This window comes from Cuculus canorus, chromosome 2, assembly GCF_017976375.1.
Source record: "Cuculus canorus isolate bCucCan1 chromosome 2, bCucCan1.pri, whole genome shotgun sequence".
Lineage (NCBI taxonomy): Eukaryota > Metazoa > Chordata > Aves > Cuculiformes > Cuculidae > Cuculus > Cuculus canorus.
In genome coordinates, this window is record NC_071402.1 from 154,735,405 (window position 1) to 154,760,181 (window position 24,777).

General features: G+C 41.1%; 1 protein-coding gene across 5 annotated transcripts in view; it reads right to left on the reverse strand.

The window, feature by feature from the left end:
- SCN5A (sodium voltage-gated channel alpha subunit 5) overlaps positions 1–24,777 on the reverse strand; it is a 221,594-nt gene that overhangs the window by 66,396 nt on the left and 130,421 nt on the right. For all 5 annotated transcript variants that reach the window (XM_054058158.1, XM_054058156.1, XM_054058157.1 and 2 more), the window contains one exon: positions 7,755–8,222. In XM_054058158.1, the coding sequence (XP_053914133.1) occupies positions 7,755–8,222 (468 nt within the window). The remainder of the gene's footprint in view (positions 1–7,754; positions 8,223–24,777) is intronic.

The following is a 24,777-nucleotide window of genomic DNA, read 5'->3' on the forward strand; positions in this document are numbered from 1 at the left end:
CAGTAAGCGGTGACTGACGCGTAGACCAAGGTCTGGGCACTTGTCCAAATGCGTGTTGTCAAGACTGCTATGCCTGATATTGGCTCTTTCAATGCCAGGCTTTTTTTTTTTCTTTTCCTCCCCCTCTTTCTCTCCTCCATCAGCTCCCTGTGTTTTCTGCACCTTAGGCATTATGCCGTGGACAAATATATTTTCCTGCCACCGCGTACTGAATAAGCATCCTAAAACCTTTGTTCACAACGTGACTGTTCCAATCACGTCAGCAGAGATCTGACACAGAGTCTTCTCCTTTTGCCCCATCGCACTGAAACAAAATAAACACAAATGTCTTTCTATATGTAAAAGCAAAGATGCAGACATAGGTGCTTTAAGTCATACGTGCTGCTGTGATTTACAGTCCTTTTTCTTTTTCTAACAGCCTTCTTGCTATTCTTCTGAAGACAATAAAAGCAGAAATATTCTACTTTATTTCTAAAAATAATTAGCAAATCTATGTAGTTCTCAAGAAATGCAAAGGAAAACATGCAAATGGGAGAAATACAATTACACTATGTGCATACTAATAATGATAAAGCTCTGCTTTCTTACTCAATGATCAGAAAAATATTTGCCCAAATAAAGCTGACAAGAAGAATGCTGTAAGATTTATTGTATACTGCACACATATATAGACATGTGCTCACTCTCCTGCCAGTAAGAACTGGAGATTCACCAATAGAAATCAAAGGTATTTCATCCAGTTGCACTAAAAGAGAATGTGTCCCACAGACTGGAACTGAAAACAGACAGAATATAAATACTCTTCGAAAGGGCATTACAGTTCCTGCCAATAAAGTATATTTCCTGCAGTAAAAGGCTGAAATTAATGTACCCTGTCAAATAAACACATGACTTCAAGTTATCTCTGATTTATAGATCTTAGAGTTATTAGGAGCATGAGACATTGTCACAAACAATTTTATATCAAAATCTTTATGCACTGGCATTTTTATGGCAATTTTCAATAATTTCAGCTACACTTATGTCAACCTGGAATAAATCTATTGACTTTAACAGAATCACTTCAGGTTTAGGGGCAGGTCTGTAATGTACAGAAATTGTACAGTAAAATTTCCACTGTATACAAAGGAAACAGATGTGGGTCCAGATGCAGATGGTGAACTCCCTGTTACCTGAGACATTCCATTCCTTTCTGTGTCTTGCAAATGATGTATCATAGCTAAAATAAACTTACAAGCTCTGTGCAGAAATCAGTGGTTGAAGTTTTTAACTCAGTGTTGTGAGAAAGCTAAAGTGTGATGATCCTAATGGTCCTCTCTGACCTCAATATTATGAATATTTTTCTGGTAGAAACATTTGAAAAAAAGCCATCAGAAACAGTTTCATCTTGTCAAATAAAAAAAAAAAAAGTGTCAGTAATTCTGAAATAAATATAGGGAAGACAAGAATAAAAACTTGGGGTTTTGATCCAGTTCAGGGCAATAACGAAACTGTACCATTGAATAGAGACTGTGGTGGCATCCGGCTCCATCGTTGGCACGTACAGTGGCTCATCTAAACTCTGGAAACCTGGTTTTCCTGGGAAATTAATTTGGTGGAGCTCAGGCAAGGTTTACATAAAGAGAGCACTTCCAGTCAAGAAAAAAATATGAATATGATTGAAAAAGCAAGGTGTGATCTGGAGAAAAGAATACTAATTCATTGTGCTAAACCCACGCAACTTACACCCCCTTGGGTCCTCTGCGCAGACCCAAACCTCTTGAAAAAACACAGCAGAGGTGCTGCTATGCCTTGGAGGGTCTAGGGAAGAGCATGGAGAAGTGCAGCTGGAAAACCGGGAAACCCTGAGAGGCAATGAAAAAGACACTGCCCCTTTCCTGCAGGCGAAATTTTGTGCCAGGTCACAGGAAAGTGAACCCTAGCAGGCACAGCAATGGCTCTCTGCTATTTAAGGATTTCTACAGCCAAGGGTAAGCCTCGGGCAAGAGGATGGGCCAGCTCTCCACTGGCTTTGCAGTCTCGGGATGGCACAAATCAGCCACGGTGGCAGTTGGGACCTGGTTGCCGTGCGTGGAAAGGCAGCATTCCTGCAGCATGTGTGCCTGGTGTTGAGGAAGGGGTAAGAAGCTGCAAAGCGTTCTGTCCCGGCAGCAGGCAGCCAGCACTTTCCATATGACCCAATTAGCCACTCCGTCGGAACAAATCAATAATGGCATTTTCTGAAGACAAGCAGGCAAGTGCTGCTGGCTCGGCACTGCGCTGCATGTGAAAACACAAAGGTGTTACCTCTGCGGAAAGCAGCATCCTTGCCTGGCTTTGTCACTGCAGAGGGGGTGAATTTGAGGTGTAGCTACGAGCCACTAGCCACCACAGTGTGGATTTTCTTCGCAGTGGCATGCTATAGTCAGATCAAGTTGAGGGCAGTAGTTTGACTAAGACAGTACATGTCTAAATTTAAGAAAAGGGAGAAATTAATAGCAACTCTGTTGGGCTGCCTCAAAAAAACAGGAAAATATAGAGCTATTTTCTTAGGCTGTACTAATTAAATTTGCTGACTGTAGGAACTTGTCAATGCAGAAAAAGATCCAGGTAGAATGCAGAAAGACCCAGACGTCATTGAGGTCTGGGGTAAAGGAAACAAGGCAGAATCCAATAGTGTGAGTGCAGGAACCATAATTTGGGGACTGATACAGGACACCCAGCATTACTCATCTGGAACCTCCTTTTAATCCATTAACCACAGGATTCCTCTAAACCACAAAGTGATGTCATGTGTGAAAGGCACACACTGTTCTGATCTATAGCTGTGGGCACCTTGAAGGTTAAGCACTATTATAGTTTTGAAGTTTTGAAGATTTTGAGTTTTGAAGATTTAAGTTTGGACTTAGATTTCTAATGTAAATGGTGTAAGTCCCTCTAATATCTGAAACTTTCAGTGTAATTAAACTGCAGGTAAGTTCTGGTAGGCTCCCCTGTGTGAGGTGGACTGGACTGTGAGCACTGAACTGTCCCATCGCCTTACTGTCCTCATAATCTGTTCTTCACTCCTTCAGGAGAACGAAAGTTGATGTCCCATATGAAAAGAGGGACTTTATAAGCAATTACAAGACACTCTATGGAGTTTTAAGAAAAAAAATTTCAACATTTTAATGATCTAGGAAGCCAAAATGACAACCCAGAAGAACCCTGAGGAGATGCAACCAGCATATTGCTGTGGTTGCTGCTGAGCTTTTGGGAACTTTCTTCCTGGGAGGGCTACCCATATTTAGAATTGTATAACAAAAAGACAGAGGGAAAATGGAAGACAACTTTAAGATAACAGAAGGTCATTTGGACACCATGTCCAAAGTATGACTGGATGGATGATATCTTTGTTGCACCTATTCTTGTTCTCATCATAAGGTTAAACTTCTCACCAAATCCAGAAAAATCTTGTGGACTAACAGGGAGAGACTTGCCCAGCACTATGAGCAGGGCAAAGAAGGGTGTTAGCTAAAGTGCTAAGCGGGAATGTGGCAGTGAGCAGTATCAAAACATGTATCACACAATAAAGATGAATTAATGAATTCCAAGACTGTCCTTTTTTAGTCTCACACCTCTTCTGCCAGGTAATTGCACCTGTGCTGACTTTTATTGTTCATTTTTATTTTCCAATCCTTTCACCATATGTGTGGGCTACAGGCGTATATTTCCTGCCTCTCTGAGCTGGCAGAGCATCTCACTTGCATCACAGTAATCAAAGGAGATTTAGAAGCTATCAGGTGGTTTTGCTCCTACGAAACCCTCTCAATGACAGTGCCACAAATTGGTAGCTTTTAGGAAGACGGCTGCTGCCAGTGTAAGCTTTGATAATAGAAATGGCAGCTGAAATTTAAACTTAGACATTTCTATCACTCAGAGGAAAATGTGCAGTCACAGAAGGGTTTCTCATCATCTGAAATTTCAAAATGCTCTGTGTAACACTGTGGGGCTTATTTCTCATAGCCACAATGTCTTAGTTCAGAGTAGTTTTGTGACTTTCTTGGCAGAGCCTGGCATTGGCGCAGAAGCTGTAAGTTCAGCTGATCATCATCATCCTAAAATACCCCATTGGGAACAATAACTTTGTGGTTCTGCTTGAAAACAGCCCCCCTTTAGCCTCTGTATCATGATGAATGTGTGCACACAATAAAGAGAACATTGTCCAGGATCTTCAAGTTGTAGGTGTCCCATCTCTGGAGGTATTTGAGGCCAGGCTGGATGAGACTATGAGCAACCTGAGTGGAAGGTGTCCCTGTCCATGGCATTGGGGTTGGAACTGGGTGACCTTTAAGGTCCCTTCTAACCCAAACCACTCTGTGATTCTATGATCCTATGAAAGCGTAAAGAATGTGCGAGGATTGCGTAGGTTTTACCTAGCTGTGCACTTGAGAGGCATGCATATACCTGCTCCCTGTTTATGCATCTCTTTGCTCCTCCTCTCCTAAGCTATTGCACCAAAATCTATAAGCACGAGGAAGAAGTTGGCAGTGTTGCCAAAGGGCTGCTAAATTCCAGGTCAGCCAACAACGTTAAAGTGAAGCAGGGTACATTGCCTTCTCCTGAGAAGTAAATATACAGACGCATTCTCTTTGTACATGCTAAAATATTGAAATATGTAAAAATATGGATTATAATTAGAGGAAAGTTAGAATAGATTTGAATGTTTAGCATGCCCTTGGTAGTTCTTGTTTAATTTCTGTATGATGCCCTCCACACAAAAAGATACTTCACTGTAATTGTGCCCTTTCAGTGCAATCATGTAAATTTTGCTCTTGTTCATGTTGTTCTTCCTTTGTGAGATCTGCCCTGGTTATTGTGGCTGTCCTGGAGGGAAAGAGGTAAGTACCACTGCGGAGTTGGGGCTTGCAGTACTGAAATTTCTGGGAGTGAGTGGGTAAGTTTATTCCCTAGAGTCCCACAGGGCTGCCCTTGATAGAAAGGTAAGGCGTGCTGTAATGCTTACAACTCTTTATCCAGGGAACTGGGGTTTCACACTGACCTCCAGCTGCTATAGTGTTTTCAGCAGTAACCTATGAGTTATTCAAGAGAGTGTTTTTGTGCGTCCAGAGATCACACATATTTGGAATGATCACCATTAAAAAATACAAATCTTTGGAACATTCAGGATCTGCTTTCTCATGGCTCTGCTCCTTATGCCGTGCAAATTTATTAGGGTTTTTTTGCAGGAAGGCAAATGCAAAGCTCATCACACAATTATAATTTCTGTTGTTGAGCTTCTTCCTATTTTTGATAATTTATTATGCCAACATATATGGAGTCTTTGAGTTGGAACCCCCTCACACGCACATATTTTTCCCCTCTAGAAATTTGATTAAATCGTTTGCTGGATATATGAACTCATTTCTTGTTTGGTCCTTTTAAGCAGTAGACCCTTCAGGCTTGTGGACAAAGGTTGAAAACCATACACCAGGGCTATACACAGGGGAATAGCAGTGACCTGCAGCAGCTGTTTGTCAAAGCCTGGAAAACACTAGTGACAAAGCTAATTAATACATTTTTCAACTCCATGACTTCTACTTAATGCACAGCTAGCAGTGAACAACATTATTTCACTGCAATCCAAATGTCTTGTGGTAATGTGACAAAGTTAACCTAATGTTTATTGAAAATTTCATGAAAAGATAGAGTGTGAAAATCGATTATTTTGGCTTGCCTCTCCTGCTTGGTTTTGTTTCCTATGATTTTGTTTCACTCTGAATGTTTGTATTACATACAATAATGTTCAATAATGTTCAATATTATTGAAACAATTTGAAAGAGTTTTCTTAATATTTTCAAATCAACTTTTATACATAATCTTCCATTTCACCAAACTGCCTTTGTTTCTACATCAGTTCTCTCCCTCATGACTCTTAACTAACCTCACTAAAGGCCTAATTCCACTTTTTCTTACTGTTCAGAATAAAATAAATGCCTATTTGTCCTGTATACTAGTATACATGGCAACAGGTACATGGATACATTGTGCAGCTAAACAGAAATCCACATTTCTACAGTTTTAAGATTCCATAAGCTGTAAAATTCCTCAACCCCCAATAAGCTGTAAAATTCCTCAACCCTCCATGCTCTGTGCTGCAGTTTATTTTGCAATTGTGAAGATTGCTATTTATCTGGAGGAAGTTGGAATACAGTGATACAATATGCACATGTGTGCATACATACCCACAGACACACACACACCAGCGTCCAGACCTCACGAACACTTACATGCAAAGTTTCAACAAAATTTTGCTTTGCACTGTGAAGGGAAAATCTGAGAATTTTTAAAATCATGACGCCCTATCAGATGTAGCAGAAAGGTTCGGATACCCAAAAGCCAAAACGGAAAAAACACCCTTCAGCATTAAACACATTCATACGTTACTATACTCATTCATGCTAGTCAGTATTTGCAGACCAGATAATAATGAGAAACTCATCTAGTATATTCACATTTCACTTTTCAAGTGTACTCTTCTTGTATGTTTAACTAATACAGTGCTGGAAGGAGAAAAGCACTTTAAAGGAAAAAAAAGATATTATCCATGCTACCCACATCAACCCAGAGATCATTTCAATAAATATATTTCTTAAAACCTGCACAAAACAGACCCTATGAGTATTTACCAAAACTTTCAAGCTTCTTTCTTTTGTTACCGAGGTGTCCATTTGGACAGTGGGGCTTGATGAGAGAGTTTTCTGACCCCTTGGCCTTCAGCTCCCCAAGGTGATGGCCAATGTGTAAGACTTGCTAGTGAGTGGATGCATAAACACTGAAAACATTTCCACAATGAAGCAGGAAAATTTAACTTTTAGCTGACAATTTGTTCCCACCTCCTGACACAGAGTCTTCCCTCGGGGCTTTTTAAGAAAATCTTTCTTCAAGGACAGTTTTGCTTCAAAACTTTCTTCCCCTCAACCAAGATACACGGGGTTCCTCCTAAATAGGAGTTTTGATCCAGTGCCTGTGGAACTCCATGAGTCTCAGTCAGTGTCAGAGGACACTGGATCAAAGCTAGAGGATTTGGAAAACAACAACTAACTACAGTGCGTGGAGCCAAGAGATAAAGCCAGTAGAAAGGGGAATGGGGGTAAAGGAGAGAAAGAAAAGTGTTTCTGTGAAGATTTTTCTTCTGAATTTTACACCAACACTTGGAAAGACACTGAATTTTTCAGCTTTTACTACTGAGTGCTCTGGGGGATATAAAAATCTGCAATGTCACACCAAAGAACAGGAAAGTAACTACTTCTCTTGTCTGAATTCAAACAATTACATATATTTTCTCTTTCTCTATTGCCTTGCCATATCAGCCTCTGCCTCATTTTATTTTTAAGAGAACTGACCATCAACTCTTGTTGAACAAATCAAAGACATTGTCTACTTTTGCATTCTGTAAAAATCCTCTGTCATAGTCAGAAGACCTAAGATTTATTCTGTAACATTCCCATGATTCAGCTGAAAGAACAAACTGGGTTCCTGTGTGAGAAAGGGTTTAATTGTTTTGGTTAGAAGAATTAATCTAGACGAGCATGACAAATACAAAGGGAATGCCTTTTGTTGGAGACTGAATTTTGCTCTTAGATATGCATGTATAACTTCTTCCGAAGTTAACAACATATCAAAGGCAGGATTAGGCCATAGGATATTTGCATCATGAGCCATGGATCCAGAGCAAGGGTGGGAACGAAGGCCAACTAAATAAGCTGCAATTAGCAAACATTTTGTTGCCTACCTGCTCCATTTCCGTAAAAGTGCTCTGCTCCTCATCTTCCTCCTCGATATCTGACTCTCCCACAGCAATAGGAACACAAATGGACAGATCAGGATTTGTCATAAAATCATCATCTGTAATTCCTAGGTGTTTCTCTCCATTTTTATTCATCCCATCCTCGGCATGGTTCTCTTTATGATTCTCCATGTCTTTGCCAAGATCAGAGGTTGTATGACTGTTCACATAATTGTTAAGGGCACCTGTATTCTGGGCAGCAAGCTTCATCATTGCCTTCTTTTCAGCTGTTGTCTTGGGGTGTCGGAGGACATTGCAGCAAAAATCCCACATCGTGCGTTTTGCATACTGAAGACCCCTGTTGATCCGAGCAAAAGCAAGCTGCAGGTTGTTCATCTCCCCATCCTCATCTGGAGCCGAAAGGTTGTCAGCACTGAAAGAGCTTAGCAGCAAGGCAAGGAACAGGTTGAGCACCTGAAACAAATAAAGTTAAAAGGAACTCAATGACCCTTAATTGTGGAGGACAAATGTCTGGTTTTGTACGTTGGAGAGTCTGAATCTCATCTCATCTGTGCCACTGTAACACACTGGCATTGGTGGAACTACCTCTAATTACAGGTGTTTTCAGTAGGAATAGGAGATCTGCAGACATTTCTGAAAACATTAACTTCAGGTGCAAAAGTTTACCCTGGACAATAGCACACTCTAATATTCACTTTTACCCTTCAACATCCCACAACATGAAAAAGAAAAGGCAAAGCTGAGAAACAGACTATGTGATAATATTTTCATTGGAAGGTATATAGTGTAAATGTCCTTATAAGTGTCAGTATAACAAATTTCCTGTAATTGCCAGTATTCTGTCTAGGAGAAAATCACTAATTGCAACACTAATTGACGTCCAGAAAGGTACTGCTTAGATGTAGAAAAAGACTATAGAAAAAAACGTTTTCAGGATCATTTTGGATTTTATTCAGTGTAAAAAATGTTATTTCGATTTCACAGTACATAATATATAGGGACCTTGATAAGCTTGAGAGGTGGGCTTGTGTGAACCCCATGAGGTTCAACAAGGCCAAGTGCAAGGTCCTTGTACCTATGTCAAGGCAATCCCTGGTATCGATACAGACTTGAAGATGAAGGGATTGAGAGTAGCCCTGCTGAGGACTTGGGTGTACTGGGGGATAAAAAGCTGGACATAAGCAGTCAATGGGCGCTCACAGCCCAGAAGGCCAACAGTATCCTGTGCTGCATTAAAAGAAGTGCGGCCAGCAGGTCGAGGGAAGTGATTCTGCCCCTCTGCTCTGCACTGGTGAGACCACACCAGGAGTACTGAGTTCAGTTCTGGAATGCTCAGCACAGCAAAGACATGGACCTATTGAAGAGTGCCCAGAGAATAGTCACAAAAAAGATAAGAGGGTTGAAAAACCTCTCCTATGAGGACAGACTGAGAGAGCTGGAGTTTGTCAGGCTGGAGAAGGCTCCGGGGAGACCTTCTAGCAGTTTTCCAGTACTTAAATGGGACTTATAAGAAAGATACAGACAAACCTTTTAGCAGGGGTTGTTGCGATAGGACAAGGGGTTGTTGTGATAGGACAATCTCTTTTTAAACTAAAAGTGGGAAGATTCAGACTAGATATAGGAGATAATTCTTTTTAAAACGAAGGTGGTGAAATGATAGAATAGATTGCCCAGAGAGGTAGTAGATGCTCCATCCCTGAAAACAGTCAAAGTCAGGTTGGATGAGGCTCTGAGCAGCCTGATTGAGTTGAAGATGTCCCTGCTCATTGCAGGGAGGTTGGACTAGATGACCCTTACTGGTCCTTCCAACCCAAACCATTCTATGATTCTATGATCATGATATACATATGTATGGCACTTAAACCAAATAGTACATTTAGAAACATTTCTAAACATTTGTACGTATTTTCACAGACAGTCTTGGTTTGAATATCCTCTGAACCATGAAGAAAATCTATTCTGACTGTGAATAAACACCTAAGAGATCATATAGTTTCAAAACGTTTTCCTTCCAGGCAAAACCAAGCCATCACAACCAGGATTAATGCAGTCAAATCTGAGCAGGGCTCAACTCAAAGCAGGCTTTGTCCTGGAAATGCTGCCACAAGTCAGGAAAAAGACCTATTTGAAGGTTTTCACTGATATATGAGGAGATTCAAACTGAACTGGAGACTGTAAATTGGCTTCCTCTTGTTCCTGCAACTTCAGAACTGTCTGCCTTTGCTGGTACTGCACTGCAAGATTAGATACAACTACGCATTTGGGTGATGTATTTGATGATTTAAACCTCTTTTTATCTTCTTTTCCTCCCCTCAATAAATACAATTATATAAAAAAAAAAAAAATAAAACCAGCTTCTAGAAGGCTGTTCCTAGTAATACAACTTGCAGACTGACCACCAGTTGCTGCGCATGGGATATTACACCTGCTTGTTGTCTGAGAAAGAATGAATTACAGCTTTTGTGCTGGACTGACAAGAGCAAGAAGCTCACACCAAAGGTAGATGCCTGGGATGATGAGAATGGGACAAAGGTGACTCAAACCAACATCAGCTAAAATGTATTTACCCAAAATAAACTAGGACCAAATTGCCTGGTACCAATTTATCTGCCATCTGGGTGTGTGCCAGCTCTGTGATATGGCAAGAGAGAGATCAGTGCTGTAGCACTTCTGTTGTTTTAGCAATAAAATGGACTTTGTGAAGATATTTCCTCTGTCATCTCTCAATGCTACCAGAAATACTTGCAAGTTCCCTGGCTTCGGTCTTTCTGATAGTACTTTTGATAAAGTATTCTTAATAGTATATTTGATAAAGACTGCTAGACCAAAATAACCAGTATAAACATATAAACACCAGCAACATTATACCAGGCCTTATCAAAGAGCCACAAGCTTTTACTATCATTCCCCTATCTTGTTCCCCCTTATTTCAAATATTCAGAATAATAGCTGGAACTTTGAAAACTACCCTGGTCTTAATCACTCTGGTGACACTACATTTGAAGTGTCCCACAAGCACTGTTTCATGAAGTACTCTTTTGCAATCACCATGATTATAAATGAAAGCAGCTGGTAGTGCAGCAGATGCCCATGTCCGTTATGAACTACTGTATAACCTATTGTTGTAATGAGCACTACCCTGCTCTAAAGAAAAGGGAGAATAAAGCTAATTGTTTCTCAGGTGGTCCATCATTCTGGAGTGTCACTGACAGCTTCTGTGGGTCTCCTCTTAATCATTGTGGTGATCTGGTATGAATCAATCTTTCATTTCATTTCCCACTCTAAAGCGTTGCAAGTGATGTTGTCTGGCAGGTAGCTGAAAACCTGAGCACTGAGTCTACTGCCAAGCAGGTGGGAGCCCATTTGTTAAGGGGCCATGGATAGAATCACTTTAGCCATTTTCAACCAAGTTTGATAGAAAGATGGCATCTTAGAGATAACCAAATTGCTACAAGTGTCCTGCAAATAAGCATTTATGTAGAGAAGAGACACCGCCCAGGTCACCAATGCAGACAGAGCTCAGACAAAGCTGTAGAATGTCTCCTTCCCAGTGGCAACCTAAGGACACGGGAGGGAGCAGGAAGAAAGGAAAGGATAAAGGAATCCAGTATAAAAATCTTTATATATATATATATATGGACATTATAGGTTCAATTCAATTACGTTAACATTGTTTGAGGTTATCTGATACATCTGCACCAGACCTACAAGAGACATACGCCCTCCTAAATCTCTAGCTATCATCCAACTGGGACACAATGGGGTATTGCAGCAGGGAACAGACTGGCAGTGTTTAGGGAACTCAATCATGTTTCAAGGATGGCAGATTCGAACACAAAAGCTTGGGGGACTAGTGTGGCCTCTAAGCCTCATTTTAATCAAAAGAAATCCATATAGACAGTGGAGCCTGATGAAATACAGGTGACCACATTAGGGCCACAATCAGCTGCCAATAGGTAGTCATCTAGTGCCAAATGACCCTAGCACGCCCAAGTTATCCTAAGGCAACTAGCCTACATGACACCCTATTATGGGATACCTGTGTCTAGTTGGAGGCCAGGATGGATACACTACAGTATCCTCAGTGGTGCTATACAAAACTGAGTTAAGCCCTAGATCTCTGCAGACTGTGGTGGTAGCTCAGCTGTCTTCTCCATACAGGAATACCTCCACGTAGGCACTCAAATTTTGTTATCTCAAGCTGAATTTCATCCTATACTTCATAAATTCTGCTGTTCACAGAATAACTTATTTGAAACGCCTTGTTTCACTTTTCTGCATTTATTTTGTGTGTCAAACTACGGTTATATAAGTTTATCCAGATACACCTGCAGGTGTATTTAATAGGCGGTAACATTCCTAGTGTTGTTATTTACCATGGATTATTAAGGCAATGCTGTTTGCTTCCCAGAAATGCATCTGACATTTTCCACAAAGAGCTATTTGCACTTTGCTTTTAGCCAAAAATAAACCTTAAATATCATTCCCTCCTTCCTCTATGAGCAGGTAACCTCAGAAGTGTATTGCTGGGTGTACAAATAGAGTGAACTGCTGTATAAGCACTTTATGTTTACTTATTTTTCCCCATTTCACTGCACACTGCATTTTCCAGAAAAATATATGCTCAACCCATGACACATCACAATTTCTGTAAAAGGTTACTAATAATATCCAGTCCTCCTGGTTGCTAACGCAATGCTTTCAGTTAAGTAAAAGCAAACTAAAGACTAATCCAGTTTTCAAAAGCAATGGCAGATTTGTATGTCCATATGCATCCCCTTAAAATAAATCTGCTTTCCAGTGACACCAAGCAGTCAGTCTCTTAAAGCAGGTCAGTTTTTTGGTCTTTGAGGTTAGGAATCAAATGACACACACACAAAGAAACTCCAACTCCTTCTCCATAATGATGTTAAGCATTTACTCTAATGACAGTACAGCATGCTTTCATAGGCTTTTCTCACTTTCAATTCCTTTCCAAAGGTAGTGAATCTGGTTACGCCATTATAAGGCACAAAGGATCAGATTCGTCCAGCCTAATGTCAGTTGATTCCCTGAGGTGCTTAAGATGGAGGACATTTCCTTAAATGTCTGTAGATGATGGAGACAGTCTGGCATGGCAGGAGATGATGAAGAACAATATCTGGTGGTGCCTATTGGAGCCTAGGCTAGCTTGGAGTTAGTATCTCACAGCTAGATTAAAGGTAAGGCACTAATTGATAGAGACCAAACAACCAAAACAGAATCATAGAATCTCTCAAGTTGGAAGAGATCCTCTGCTCCTTGCAGAACTACCTAAAACTAAATCATATGACGAAGGCCATCATCCATGGCTTGTCAAACCCAGCCAGGCGAACAGGAAGCCCTTCTTGGTGTCAGTCTGGTACTCCATGCTCCAGACCGGTGACTGCTAACCTATATAACCAGGCAACCTTCACCAGGTAAGAGGACAGCATGGGTGCTTCAGCTACACCCTGGGCACAGCTGCAGCACACAGATAGAAAGCCAGACACAGCAGACAGTGCTGCCTCAATTCTGCAATCAGAGCAAGTGAGAATAGAGGCATGAAGCCTTGAAATGAATTGCTATCTCCCAGCCATGGGGAGAAAGCAGGCTGCTGGAAGGATCTCTCCTCCCTAGGGAGCCCTGGGCAGAGGCTACTAGTGGATGCTGGGAGCCATGTATACTGCCACAATGGATTGTAGTTTGAATGCCCCAGCTCCACTGCCTCCTTTTGTTTTAGCCATCACAATACAAAAACAGACAGTGTAATTTCAGGTGACACCTTCTGATCAAATTTTCTTTAAAAGTATCTGTCTGCAAACTCTGGTACTGAAGTCAAAACACTTCTGGAGAAAAAGCATGTGACTACTCAACCATTGTCCTTGCATCCTTGTATTTACCTCGATTTGGCAAAAATTGAGGGATATAAATCTTTATGTATTTAACCTTCCACCTGTCACTCAGTCAAACAGTGTCCAGCCCCTGCAGCCCTCTTGCACTCCTGTGAACTGATTCAGCAATGTGTTTGCTGCCCTGCACACTCACTGGGTCCCATACTGCACTGAATATAGGCCAAAAACCCACTAAAAAGTCTAAGGCCATTGCTCAGTAGATTGAAAATAATTCTATATTTCATTTTTAGGTAAAAGCGAGAAAGATGTTGCACCTGCACAAGTTCAATGGCAGGGTTAAGCTGTCTCCAAAGTGAGGTCCTCAGCTACTGGTCTTGCCTGATTGCAGAAGATCTAATAAGAGATGACCCATATGGCTTTTCCTGTGGAGGGGAGTTCCTTGACTACACACCACCGACAAAATGAGGGAGTTTGCTTTTCAAACCCCTAGTCTGTTCCTCTGCTTGAAGTTTAACAAACTTCACACTGAGCAACATCTAAGTTGTTCCCGGACCACAGAGGACAAGTTCTGGAAGGTTGGAGTCAGAGACGGGATCGTCTTTTCAGGCAGGAAGTTCATAAAGCAGAGTAGTTCAAGAGCCGCTCTCATGAACACTTATTTGCTTGTAAGCCCTCAGGACCCTTCAAATAACCGAAGATATGCAATATGCAGATGTGTACTGCCATCTCCATGGTAGGAGATGGAGGATAGAAAGGATAGTTGAGGAGACCTGTGAGGGACCTGCATCACCTACACGTGCTTCCCTGTAGAAGAAGAACCTCCTAGGAACCAGCAAAGCATGTTTTTCTATAACATGGTCCAGAGCAGAAAACATGTCCCATCAGTGAATTCTGCCATGCAAAAAAGAAAGCGGTTAAAACAAATTTTATCCCTGTGTTTGTGTGTCCCTGTTGTCATTCAGCTGCATAGAAAAGCCCAGGTAGAGCAGTATGGTAACGCACCTGCCACGATCATCAATTACGCATCTAAAACTTTTTGTGTGGATAAAACAGGACTCATACATCTCAGTCTATTCAAACAATTTCTCCAGTGGTGCCTTCTAGATACAGACCAGCAAGAAGCTCTTCAGATACTCTCTGACCAGAGGAAGAAACTGGTTTTCTTCCTTTTTGTTTTCTGATGGCAGTGGACATCTGCATTGTTCTTTGGCTAGAACATTTCCTGTGTGGAAAATGCAGTTTTCTCCTTGAGACCTTAGATGTCTTCTAATAAGCCTGATACAATATATACAAATAATTTAATTTTGTTTATTGTAGCAAAATCCATGAAGTTGCAATGAAAAACTGCTCATAGAGGAACCTTCACTACAACAAGGAAGTGTGACATTTAAATTTAAGCCAGAGACTTGCAGTAATAGGTCATCTAGTCCATCTCTGCTACTAGAAGATTATTTTTTCCCTTGGAAATGTATTTTCCAACCCTTTGTACATTTTCATCCCAGAGTAAAATTTACCAAGAGAGAGTGCTCCTGCAAAAAGCAATTTACTTGATCAGTTATTTTCTATATTCCCTTTTCTATTATTTCGGCTGTTTGTGCTTGGTTAAGAAGCTTATATCCTCCCAGCCCAGTTTCTCTTTATCCTGTAGTTAATCCCATAATCCCATTCTCATGATATCTTAGTTTCTCACTGTCAAAATGATCATGATACCACAAGTACGGCATGTGGTCCTTGTGGCCAAGGGCAGGTAGGAGAGCACACAGGTTGGAGCAGAATTGATCTCTTTCATGCTTCTTTCTCAAGAGCAGCGAAGAAAACACATGAAAATGGGAATATGGATTTCCTTCCTTGCAGCCAGACATCATCTCCAGTGGACTGTGTTTGATCCTACAAGGCAGGCTAGAAGTTGTGGATGAGAGGTTTGTGGGGCACTACAGAACCAGTTTTTTTGCAACAGCAATTTTTTTTTCTTATCAACACCATGTTAATCTGTTCAATAAAATAAATGGTTAATCTGTTTAAATAAAAACAACAATGTAAATAAATACAATAAAATAAAAGGGAAATTAATAAAAAATACACCAAATTCAGCTTATTTCCCATGCAAATTCCCTAAACTGCTGTGTGACGGTAATGAGAGCGGATGTCCTCCACAGGAAAAATAAAATGGAAGTAACATGGTAGGAATAATTCACTAATATGCAAATACAAAAATGGCTAAAAATTCAGTGATTTAATGTAAATTATTTCCATTTTCCGTAAGAAAGAAGAGAACAAAGCCTGACTCTTCCCCCTAACATCACAGCTAATGTGCATTTCCCCTGCCTTGTGAGCACAACTCACAAGACAGCATGCTTGAAAAGCGCAGCTTTGGGGCATGGCTGGCACTTGCACTCCCTTTGGGGTAGTAAATGGCATCTAGCGTTCCCTCTGGAGACAGACTAGATCCAATCTATTAGGTCAGAGGAGCTTGAGCCCAACATATCCCATCCTAAAACTGATGGCTGCACCAAGTCAGATGAAACAAAGTGCCTTTTCTCTCTGTTGACTGTGAAGAATAGGTAGAGTAGCTGACACAGCTATAGCTTCATCAGGTGAGAAGAATGTCCTCCCCCACCCCATTAGGGGTTTTTTGTGGTATTTACCATAACTCTAGGAGTTTTGCTGACCATTCTCCACTTCTGGTACTCACATTATGTTTCTCTGCAGTTTCAGCGGTCTCTGAGCAGCCGATCGTGTTTAAGCAGCGAAAGGCAGAGAAGTGATGCTGGATGGCAGCTGTGCTCACTCTTGTTTAACGGTGTGTGCCTGGGTGGGGGAATGGTCACCCTATTTCTCACTTCAGAGTTTAAAGGGATATGTATAATTAATGGGACATATTCCTTGGTGCTGTTCTCGCCACTTTACATAGGAGTAAATCTCCTTGAGTAATGGAAGGGTAGATTAAGCCCATTAATTACACTTCACAGCATCTTTGTGTCACATAGGAGTTTTCTGAGGTCATTTTAAGCTGCCATTCACCCCTCCCTGCTTTCAGTGGAGCTATAAAGCTGCACTAGCACCGGAGTATGTCATACCTAGTGTGGCTACAAGCTTTTGAAAGGTGGAAGCAGGCAAAGAGTACCATGTCAACACTGCTCTTGGTGCTACGCTGGACCATACGATGAAGCTGCCTCTTCAGAACAGAAGGCTGAACTGGGAGGGGAGGCTGGCGCTTCCTCAGCTCCCCTCTCACCAGGACCTGACACTAGTCTCTGTCTCTCTTCACCCTCAGCCTCTGCAACACCCAAAAACCACGCAGAGTGAGGGTACCTATGTCACTGTCACCCTGAAACACAGATCTGAGACAACTCATGACACTTCTTACCACAACCTGGTGGATCTCCCATGTTGCCAAGTCTGTTTGATTTGTTTTCCACGTATGTGGCTATAAACATGCACACAAACTGTCCTGCTTCAAGCGCTTATCAAGAATCACTGAAATAAATTTAGATATTTTTATTTTAGCTGATGACTTTCAATGTCTTTTGAAAGTAAGTCTCTTAGAAATAACAGAAGATGAGTCTCTGGAAAAAACCTGCTTTGTGATATAAAAATCACAGTCTCCACAAGTCCTGTACAAGAGAGGAGTGGCTTGGTGAAAACCCATTTTCCTGAAGGAATCATATATCAAACATCAGATATCAAAACGACGCTAATTCGCCAGCATAGCAAGAGCTCTGTCAGAGCTGCTGTGGACTTCTCAACCCTTCATCTAGACAGATAAAAAGTGCTATCAGACAATTCTAATTGCAAACCTCTCCAACCAACACAGCTGTGTTCACGATGTTAAAGGCTCAAAATATCCCAAAAGGATTAGGAAAACTATGGAAAGTTTCTTGATTACAAGACAAGAGACAATTACCTTTGTGATCAGTCAACAAAAGTATTTAGCTGTCATGGTGATGAGGATGTCAAGACAATCGAAGAGCAAGACAGACTGCACAGGCTTGGACTGACCATAAACACTTGAGAGTCTTCATTATTGCTGCTTCCAGCAAGGAGTGATGACAGGTGAGAAACATCCATAGAATCCCAGAATCATTAAGTCTGGAAAAGACCTCTAAGATCCAACTGTTAGCCCAACACCACCATGCCTACTAAACCATGACCTGAAGACGATATTATGCCTGGAATATTTTCACTACTCATATGAAATGCCACCTCATCAGCTACTCTACAATGACTAGACCCAAGAAAAAAAACGTAATTTGGGAATCTTAAACTCTGTGGTTTTCACCCAGAGACCGCACCAGCCCTAACCTGTGTGGCTGGTCTTAGTGGGGGATACAACCCGGTCCAAGTAGGGAGGGAACCTTGGAGTCATCTCTTTAAAACTCAGATCCTACACTTCCCTGGAGATGGGGGCATCCATCCATGACCAAAGGCTGTGCTAAGATTTGCACTCAGGCATCTACAGGTCATCATGTCCTTTGGGCAGTCATGACTGGACATCAAGAGAAGAAGGTAATTTCCATTCACACATGGCAGAAAATGTGGGGAAATATAATCCACAGAGAACCAAAAGGTTAAAAAAACCCTGGAATCGGATTAGCAGGGAAAGAAAAACAGTAAAAATGGCCACAGTAAAAATTACTTCCCTGCGTCAAATATATTACACCAAAGTAAAATCAATATGAGGGTTGGCCCAGAGACTAGATAATTAAATCAGTGATTCAAGAAAAAAATAATATTAACATTTGTTCTTTTTTTTTTTTTTTTATTTTTAATAAGGAAGGCAACATTATTTCCTTTAGAAGTTATTTTCTAAACCATTTAACCATTTCCCAGGTTTAATATTATAATTTGTGCTCCATCTCGGAATCACACTTTCATATTAAGTGAAGTGTGAAAAGGATGATTATTTACTGAATTTGAGGGGTGGAAGGAGGTTCTGACTTTTGCATTTTGCAAGTGCAGATTTCTAGAGGGCAGATCGGAGACAGAACTGTCTTGTCAGCCAGGCGGGCCTCTTGCAGTAAAGCCACAAAATAGACTTCTACAAGTAACGTTGCATAGTAGGAAAACTCCTGCCTTCATAGCACATAGGCAGGCTTGCAGCTTCCACATACCTCTGCTAGAGAAGACAACTCAAAAGTAGAACAAATCCCTACCTTGTATTAAAGAAACAGGGCAGGAGGGTTTATTTACCAGTAGTGGTACCAGTTATCCATGTAAAATCCGAGCCACTTTTCAGCTGCGAGGCAGGAAGCGCTGACACACACGCCTTACTGCTGTCCTAAAAAGCTACCCATTTCCTCTGCCACCATCTGCTCCTGGATCCCACGGTGTCCCCAACCAGCAGCCTATTCCCTTTGGTCTCTGGCTTAGCTGTGGCTATTTCTACAGGTTTCTTAGTGCCTCCTAAAGCCCCAGGGAGATAACCTTGTTCTTTTGCAAGGAAGGAAAGGAGGTGCATGTCATTTCTTCCCACAGTGTATGTCTACGAGATGATGCTGGCTCTAAGCTGTGTTTTACAGAGAAGCATTGCTAAAAACATAAGAAAAGCATTTTGTGGAGGACTGGCTAGCAGCATACTTCAAATGAAGTCTGTGCTCAACCACATGATCAAAGCAGTCTCTTCTTTCCGGGCATGATGAGCTCATGTTTGATGACCTTCTTATATCAGGAAATACCAAAGTATTTTGATGATGTGGAAATTCGAAAATGATTGTTTTTATTAATTGTATTCTGTGTGTCTGGCTGAAATCCCAGCAAATGGGTTTGCTCAAAATCTTCTTTAGCATAAGATGAACATAAAATTGGGGAAGCAAAGGAGGAAGTCAGCGGTGTAAGTTCTCCATAAGAGCTGTTTTATGAGTTTATGCTCACTGCCAGTCTGCTAGAGAGAAAAAACAAACCAAGAGCTAGGCAGCTAGTCCATTTTATCATCTAAAAATGGCATCTGAAGTAGTAAAAAAAGACAAGCTAAGGCCTGTTCTTCATCCCCAAAGGTAAGCAGCTGACCTCCCTTTCCCACTCTTGCCCCAGGCAGGATTGCTTCCTGGCTTCTGTCCCCAGCTAGGACTGCCCTCTGAATGCCCAGGCACCAGCTGGGATGGTGTGGCCAGGGAATGTGTTAACCAAGACAGAGGAGGGACACTCCTTATGCTTGATTTCCTGCCCTGGCCAGTTTATAGATGCAGCCACCTACCTGTGTTTTCAAGCAGAGAGACTTCAGCAGGTATTTTGCACTTGCTGAATCTCCCAGAAATGGGATGGCATGATATTTAAATGTGGGAAACAAGAGATTACAGGAGAGGAGAAGAGACAGTTTTCCTTGAAGAAGCACCAACACAAAGGAATTCATAGCATAAGGAGCATGAGAGTGCTCTTACATCTGCAGTTGCAACAAATGAGTATGCAGGGAGGGAGAGGGCAGAAAGAGAAGGTAGCTGGTGGTGGGGAGGAGGCAGCAAACAGAGGGGAATGGGCTCAAACTGAGAATAGAGCTGCTTGATAAATATCCATCCCTGAAGACAACTATATATGCCTCTTTTCATCTCCATGAAAATTCAGCATGGAAAATATCAAGTATATTTAATCAAAATCCTAAGATCAGTTAGGATGTACTCTCTTCACGGGAAAATATGGCTATGATCCACAGGAAGCAGAGCTTCTGTACAAAAAAAATGGCTTGGTAAAAAAAAAAACCCTTACATTAAAATAATTACAAGAATTTCCAACAGTTTCAGGGCAAAGACTTGGAATTTGCTTGTGCAGAGGAATAGTAAAGAATACATGATGAGATAGAGCTTGTAGAAGATGTCATGAAAAGCACAAAGACAAAGCAATGTAGAAAGAGGAGACTCGCTTAAAGCATGAGACTAGGAAGACTACAGCAGAGATATGTGGCAATGTCAAAGCGGGAATTACTATATTCAAAGCCAGTGCAGGCCAAAAAGAAAGAAAATACATTTTAGGTAAAAGAAAAATAAAGGATGGGCAGATTTGGGTCATACTCAATGAGAACTATTCAAACAAGAGTCTGGCTAAGAATGATCCAAACGAAACAGGAGGAAGAAAAGACAATACATGGAATCTAGAGACCCGGATACAGAACCAAAGATACTTAAATAGCAGCAAAGAAATAAAAATATTAAGAGGGATGAGAAAAACAACAGATCTGATTCTCCTTTTCTTTGCACCAGTTGCAGTAATGCAAACTCACAGAATCATAGAATCATTTCAGCTGGAAAAGACCTTTCAGATAATCAAATTGATGGAGTAGATCTATATCCATTGGAGATTCTCCTTGGCAAATGTAGGCCAGTGGGGTTTTTTTGATTTAGAGGTGTTTAACAGAGTGAGAGCCAGCCAAGTTGACTTTTGGTAACAAGAGGAAATGTGCAGTGGTAGCAGGAGACCAAAAGCAGGACTTCTTTGACTGTAGGAACATCTTTTTGTTCAATAAGATCCCAAAAGGTAGGAAACTGGCATCCAATCATCTTCACTATGTTTAGTTTCCAGATGTATTCTTCTGCATATTTCCTTGGGAAGTCATAGATCATGTTGCCATGTATGCGCTAGATGGAGAAATGCAGATATGAATAGGCACCGTATGTGGAAAAGATACCATCCCTTAAATATCGTACACTTCCTAAGAAGGTTAATGCTGTCGTGACTAGCTGCTTGTTTCACGTATCCCTTTTAACAAGCTATTTCTAGAGGCAACTGTTACAACGAACTACTCACTGCTTAGTTTTAGTAGGGAAAAATATGATTTTTAACTTTTTTTTTTTAAGAAAAGTATAAGTTGTTTAGGAGTAATGAATAATGTATCAAAGTTGTACCACCTGGTCTACTTTAATATTAAAACATTGCCCTTCCCTCAGGTCATGCTAGGAAGAATTCTTTTGTCATTACACTTTCAATGACATCCAGACAACTCGTACAGTGACATTAATAAAAAGAGACATATTTAGTTGTACCTACCTTTGCACACTCTTGTCCCATTAAATTTGACTTGGTGTCTTCTAGATTTTTAATAACTAGCCAGCTATTAGCGAGAACTTAACCACTAACAAAACCCTACTTACACTGTTAACGAAAGACAGATATAGTACCAAACATTGGCATTATTTCATCCTACTGATCCCTACGGTATTGACAGGGGCTGTAGTTTTTATTCTGAAAATTCAGCTTCTCTTCAGTCCCAGGACTACAACCAAATCTCAATAAACAATCCACTAGTATCATCTTCACAAATAATATATATACTTACATATATATGTATGGTGGATCTGATTAAAAATAGTTCATCTTGTCAGCAGTTTATGTAATGAAGTCAATGATTAACCAATATTTTTAGAGAATTATCTCTGACTTGGAAAAAACAATTAGAACAAAAGGCATAAGGATGGTTTCCAAGGGGCAGGTTGGTTGAACTAATGTATTAGCATTCTTCTTCCACCGTATTATTTCTACCCATGAAGGTCAATACGAGATAGTTTCATACTCCCTTATACACACATATACAGAAGAGCATTAGCATCATTATCAGACTTTATTCCTCTGATATATCCCAGTGACTCATTTATAGAACAAGAAGCAATATTTATAATTCTACTGATGAAAATCTGCACCAAATGCCAAAATCTGTCACAACCCACCAGTTAATCTGGTTTGGACTATCGCTTTCGGGAATCCCTTATTTCACAGAAGAAAAAAGAGCCTTAGTCCAGTTTTTGTTTTCAGTCTCCTTTGAGACGCAAAAGCTCAGTCCTCTTTTGCATGCCAACTTTTATTAGGATTTTGGCTATTTGTATTTAAAAATATCTACCTTTCTGTGGATGGATATTGCAGGGAAAAAAAAGGCAGATATTTTTATTTATTCAACATGGATACCATACAGGTCCTACACGTGGATCGGGGCAACCTGTAGTTTCAATACAGGCTGGGGGATGATGTGCTTGAGAGAAGCCCTGCAGAGAAGGACTTGGGGGTACTGGTTGATGAGAAGCTCAACATGAGCTTGCAATGTGTGTTTGCAGCCCAGAAGGCCAATTGTATCCTGGGCTACACCGAAAGAAGTGTGGCCAGCAGGTCAAAGGAGGCGATTCTCCCCTTTTCTCTGCTCTAGTGAGAGCTCACCTGGAGTATTGTGTCCAGTTCTGGAATCCTAGACATAAAAAGTATATGGAATGGCCAAGAGGGTGGCCAAGAAAATGATCAGAGGGCTGGAACAGCCCTACTGTGAGAACAGACTGAGAGAGTTGGGCTTGTTCAGCCTGGAGAAGGCTCCAAGGAGACCTTATAGGACCTGAAGGGGGCCTGTAAGAAAGCTGGGGAGGGCCTTTTTACAAAGGCATGTAGTGATAGGGTTTTTAACAAAGATTTTTACAAAGGCATGTAATGAACAGCTCTAAATTGGAAGAGGGAAAATTTAAATTAGACATCAGAAAGAAATTCTTCACCATGACGGTGGTGAGACACTGGCACAGGTTACCCAAGGAAGTTGTGGATGCCCCTTCCCTGGAGGTTTTCAAGGCCAGGCTGAATAGAGCCTTGAGCAGCTTGATCTAGTGGGTCCCTGCCCATCTCAGGGTGTTTGGAACTGGATGATCTTTAAGGTCCCCTTCAACCCAAACCATTCTATGATTCTATGATTCTCATACAAGACGTATGCTCAGATTTAGTCACCAAGTACCAAGATTCAACTTTTCTGAGGAAAAAACTCAGCCTGTGGCAAGATAATCATAAACTCATAAATCTGGAGTGACAGAAGGAAGCAGATTATATTTTAGGACTACATTTTGAAAGCAGTTTCTCCTCCTATTTGTTCTAAGGTCATCTCTTGGGCAAACCAGCCCTCCCACCTTTGAATAGCCTCTACCTAATCTATCATACATCGGCACCTTTGAAACCCATCAGTCTTTGATATTCCATTACAAACATCCCAAGGGTAATTTCCTCAGACTTTTTAGAACCAGCATCTGATGTTACACATGAGGGTGGGATATATCTTTTTCACAAAATAAATTACGTTTATTTATGTGGGTGCTGATTAATCACACCATTTTTAAAGTCTAGAGTCTTAGACAAAGGGTTTGTCTTTAAAGTAAGCCATACAAGGATGCAAGCTCTCCATTTCTGCTAGAAGTCATCAGAGGCAACTGGGCAGATTGATGGCTGGTATCAGGATTTATCTTTTTGATCCATTACATGATACTATCTGTTTCTGGTGGACCTTTCATTACTTTTGTGGATATTTAATACTGAAGTAGTTATAGCCAGATTATTACTCAAAAGCATCAGAATCACCTGAGTGCTCTTCTTCCCAGATGCTGCTCAAGCAAGGATGGATAATAAGGAATACAAGCAGAAAAAATTGCTTTGAGACATACAAACTATGTAGGTAGCTGGTATGAAAAATATGAGGGGAGAAGCTGGAAAACATGCTGGGGTTTAGCTACTTTCCTTGAATTCTCCAGGATCACACTAAATGTATGTGCTGCTGGCCGCAAGCATACATCAGCAGAAGCTAAAAGGATGGTAACACACTGACAGTTGTTTTGATGCTGTTTTGCTTGTGTCCCCAAATGTGCTTATTCATGTATTCTGGGTGGCTCTTTTGCAAACCTGCACGTGACTTAAGAAAGAAAATTCGCCTCCCTTATATAAGTGTCCAAGTCGATAAGACAGACTTAAATGACACTTCCACTCCTCTCTAATGATCCCTCAGGCTCCCTAGCTTCTTCCAGATCATCTAACTCTCCAGCCTCCATCTCCAGTAGTCCCTCAGCCCTCCTTACGGCTCCTGCAGCTTTCTGACAAGTTCCCCTTCTGTGTGGTGCCCCACACGCACTCTGCTTGCTGCTTTGCAGATTTTGCGTGTCCTGACGATTACTGTTATTGACATGCCTATTCTCGCCTGTTTGTCTATTGGTCTTCGAAGATGATGTAACTAAAACACAAATGCATGTTTTCAGGCTGCTGAAAAAGAGAGCTGCTGAAAAAGTTGAACAATGGTATCCAGGACACAAACACAGGAGTGCAGAGGGAAGGCAGTGATGCTGCGAGGCTTGGGACAACCTGAGCTTCTCTTTGAATCTCCTATGGATGCACATTTCCTTATAAAACAGTGTTCTTCTCCAGCTTTATAGAGTTGTACCTTA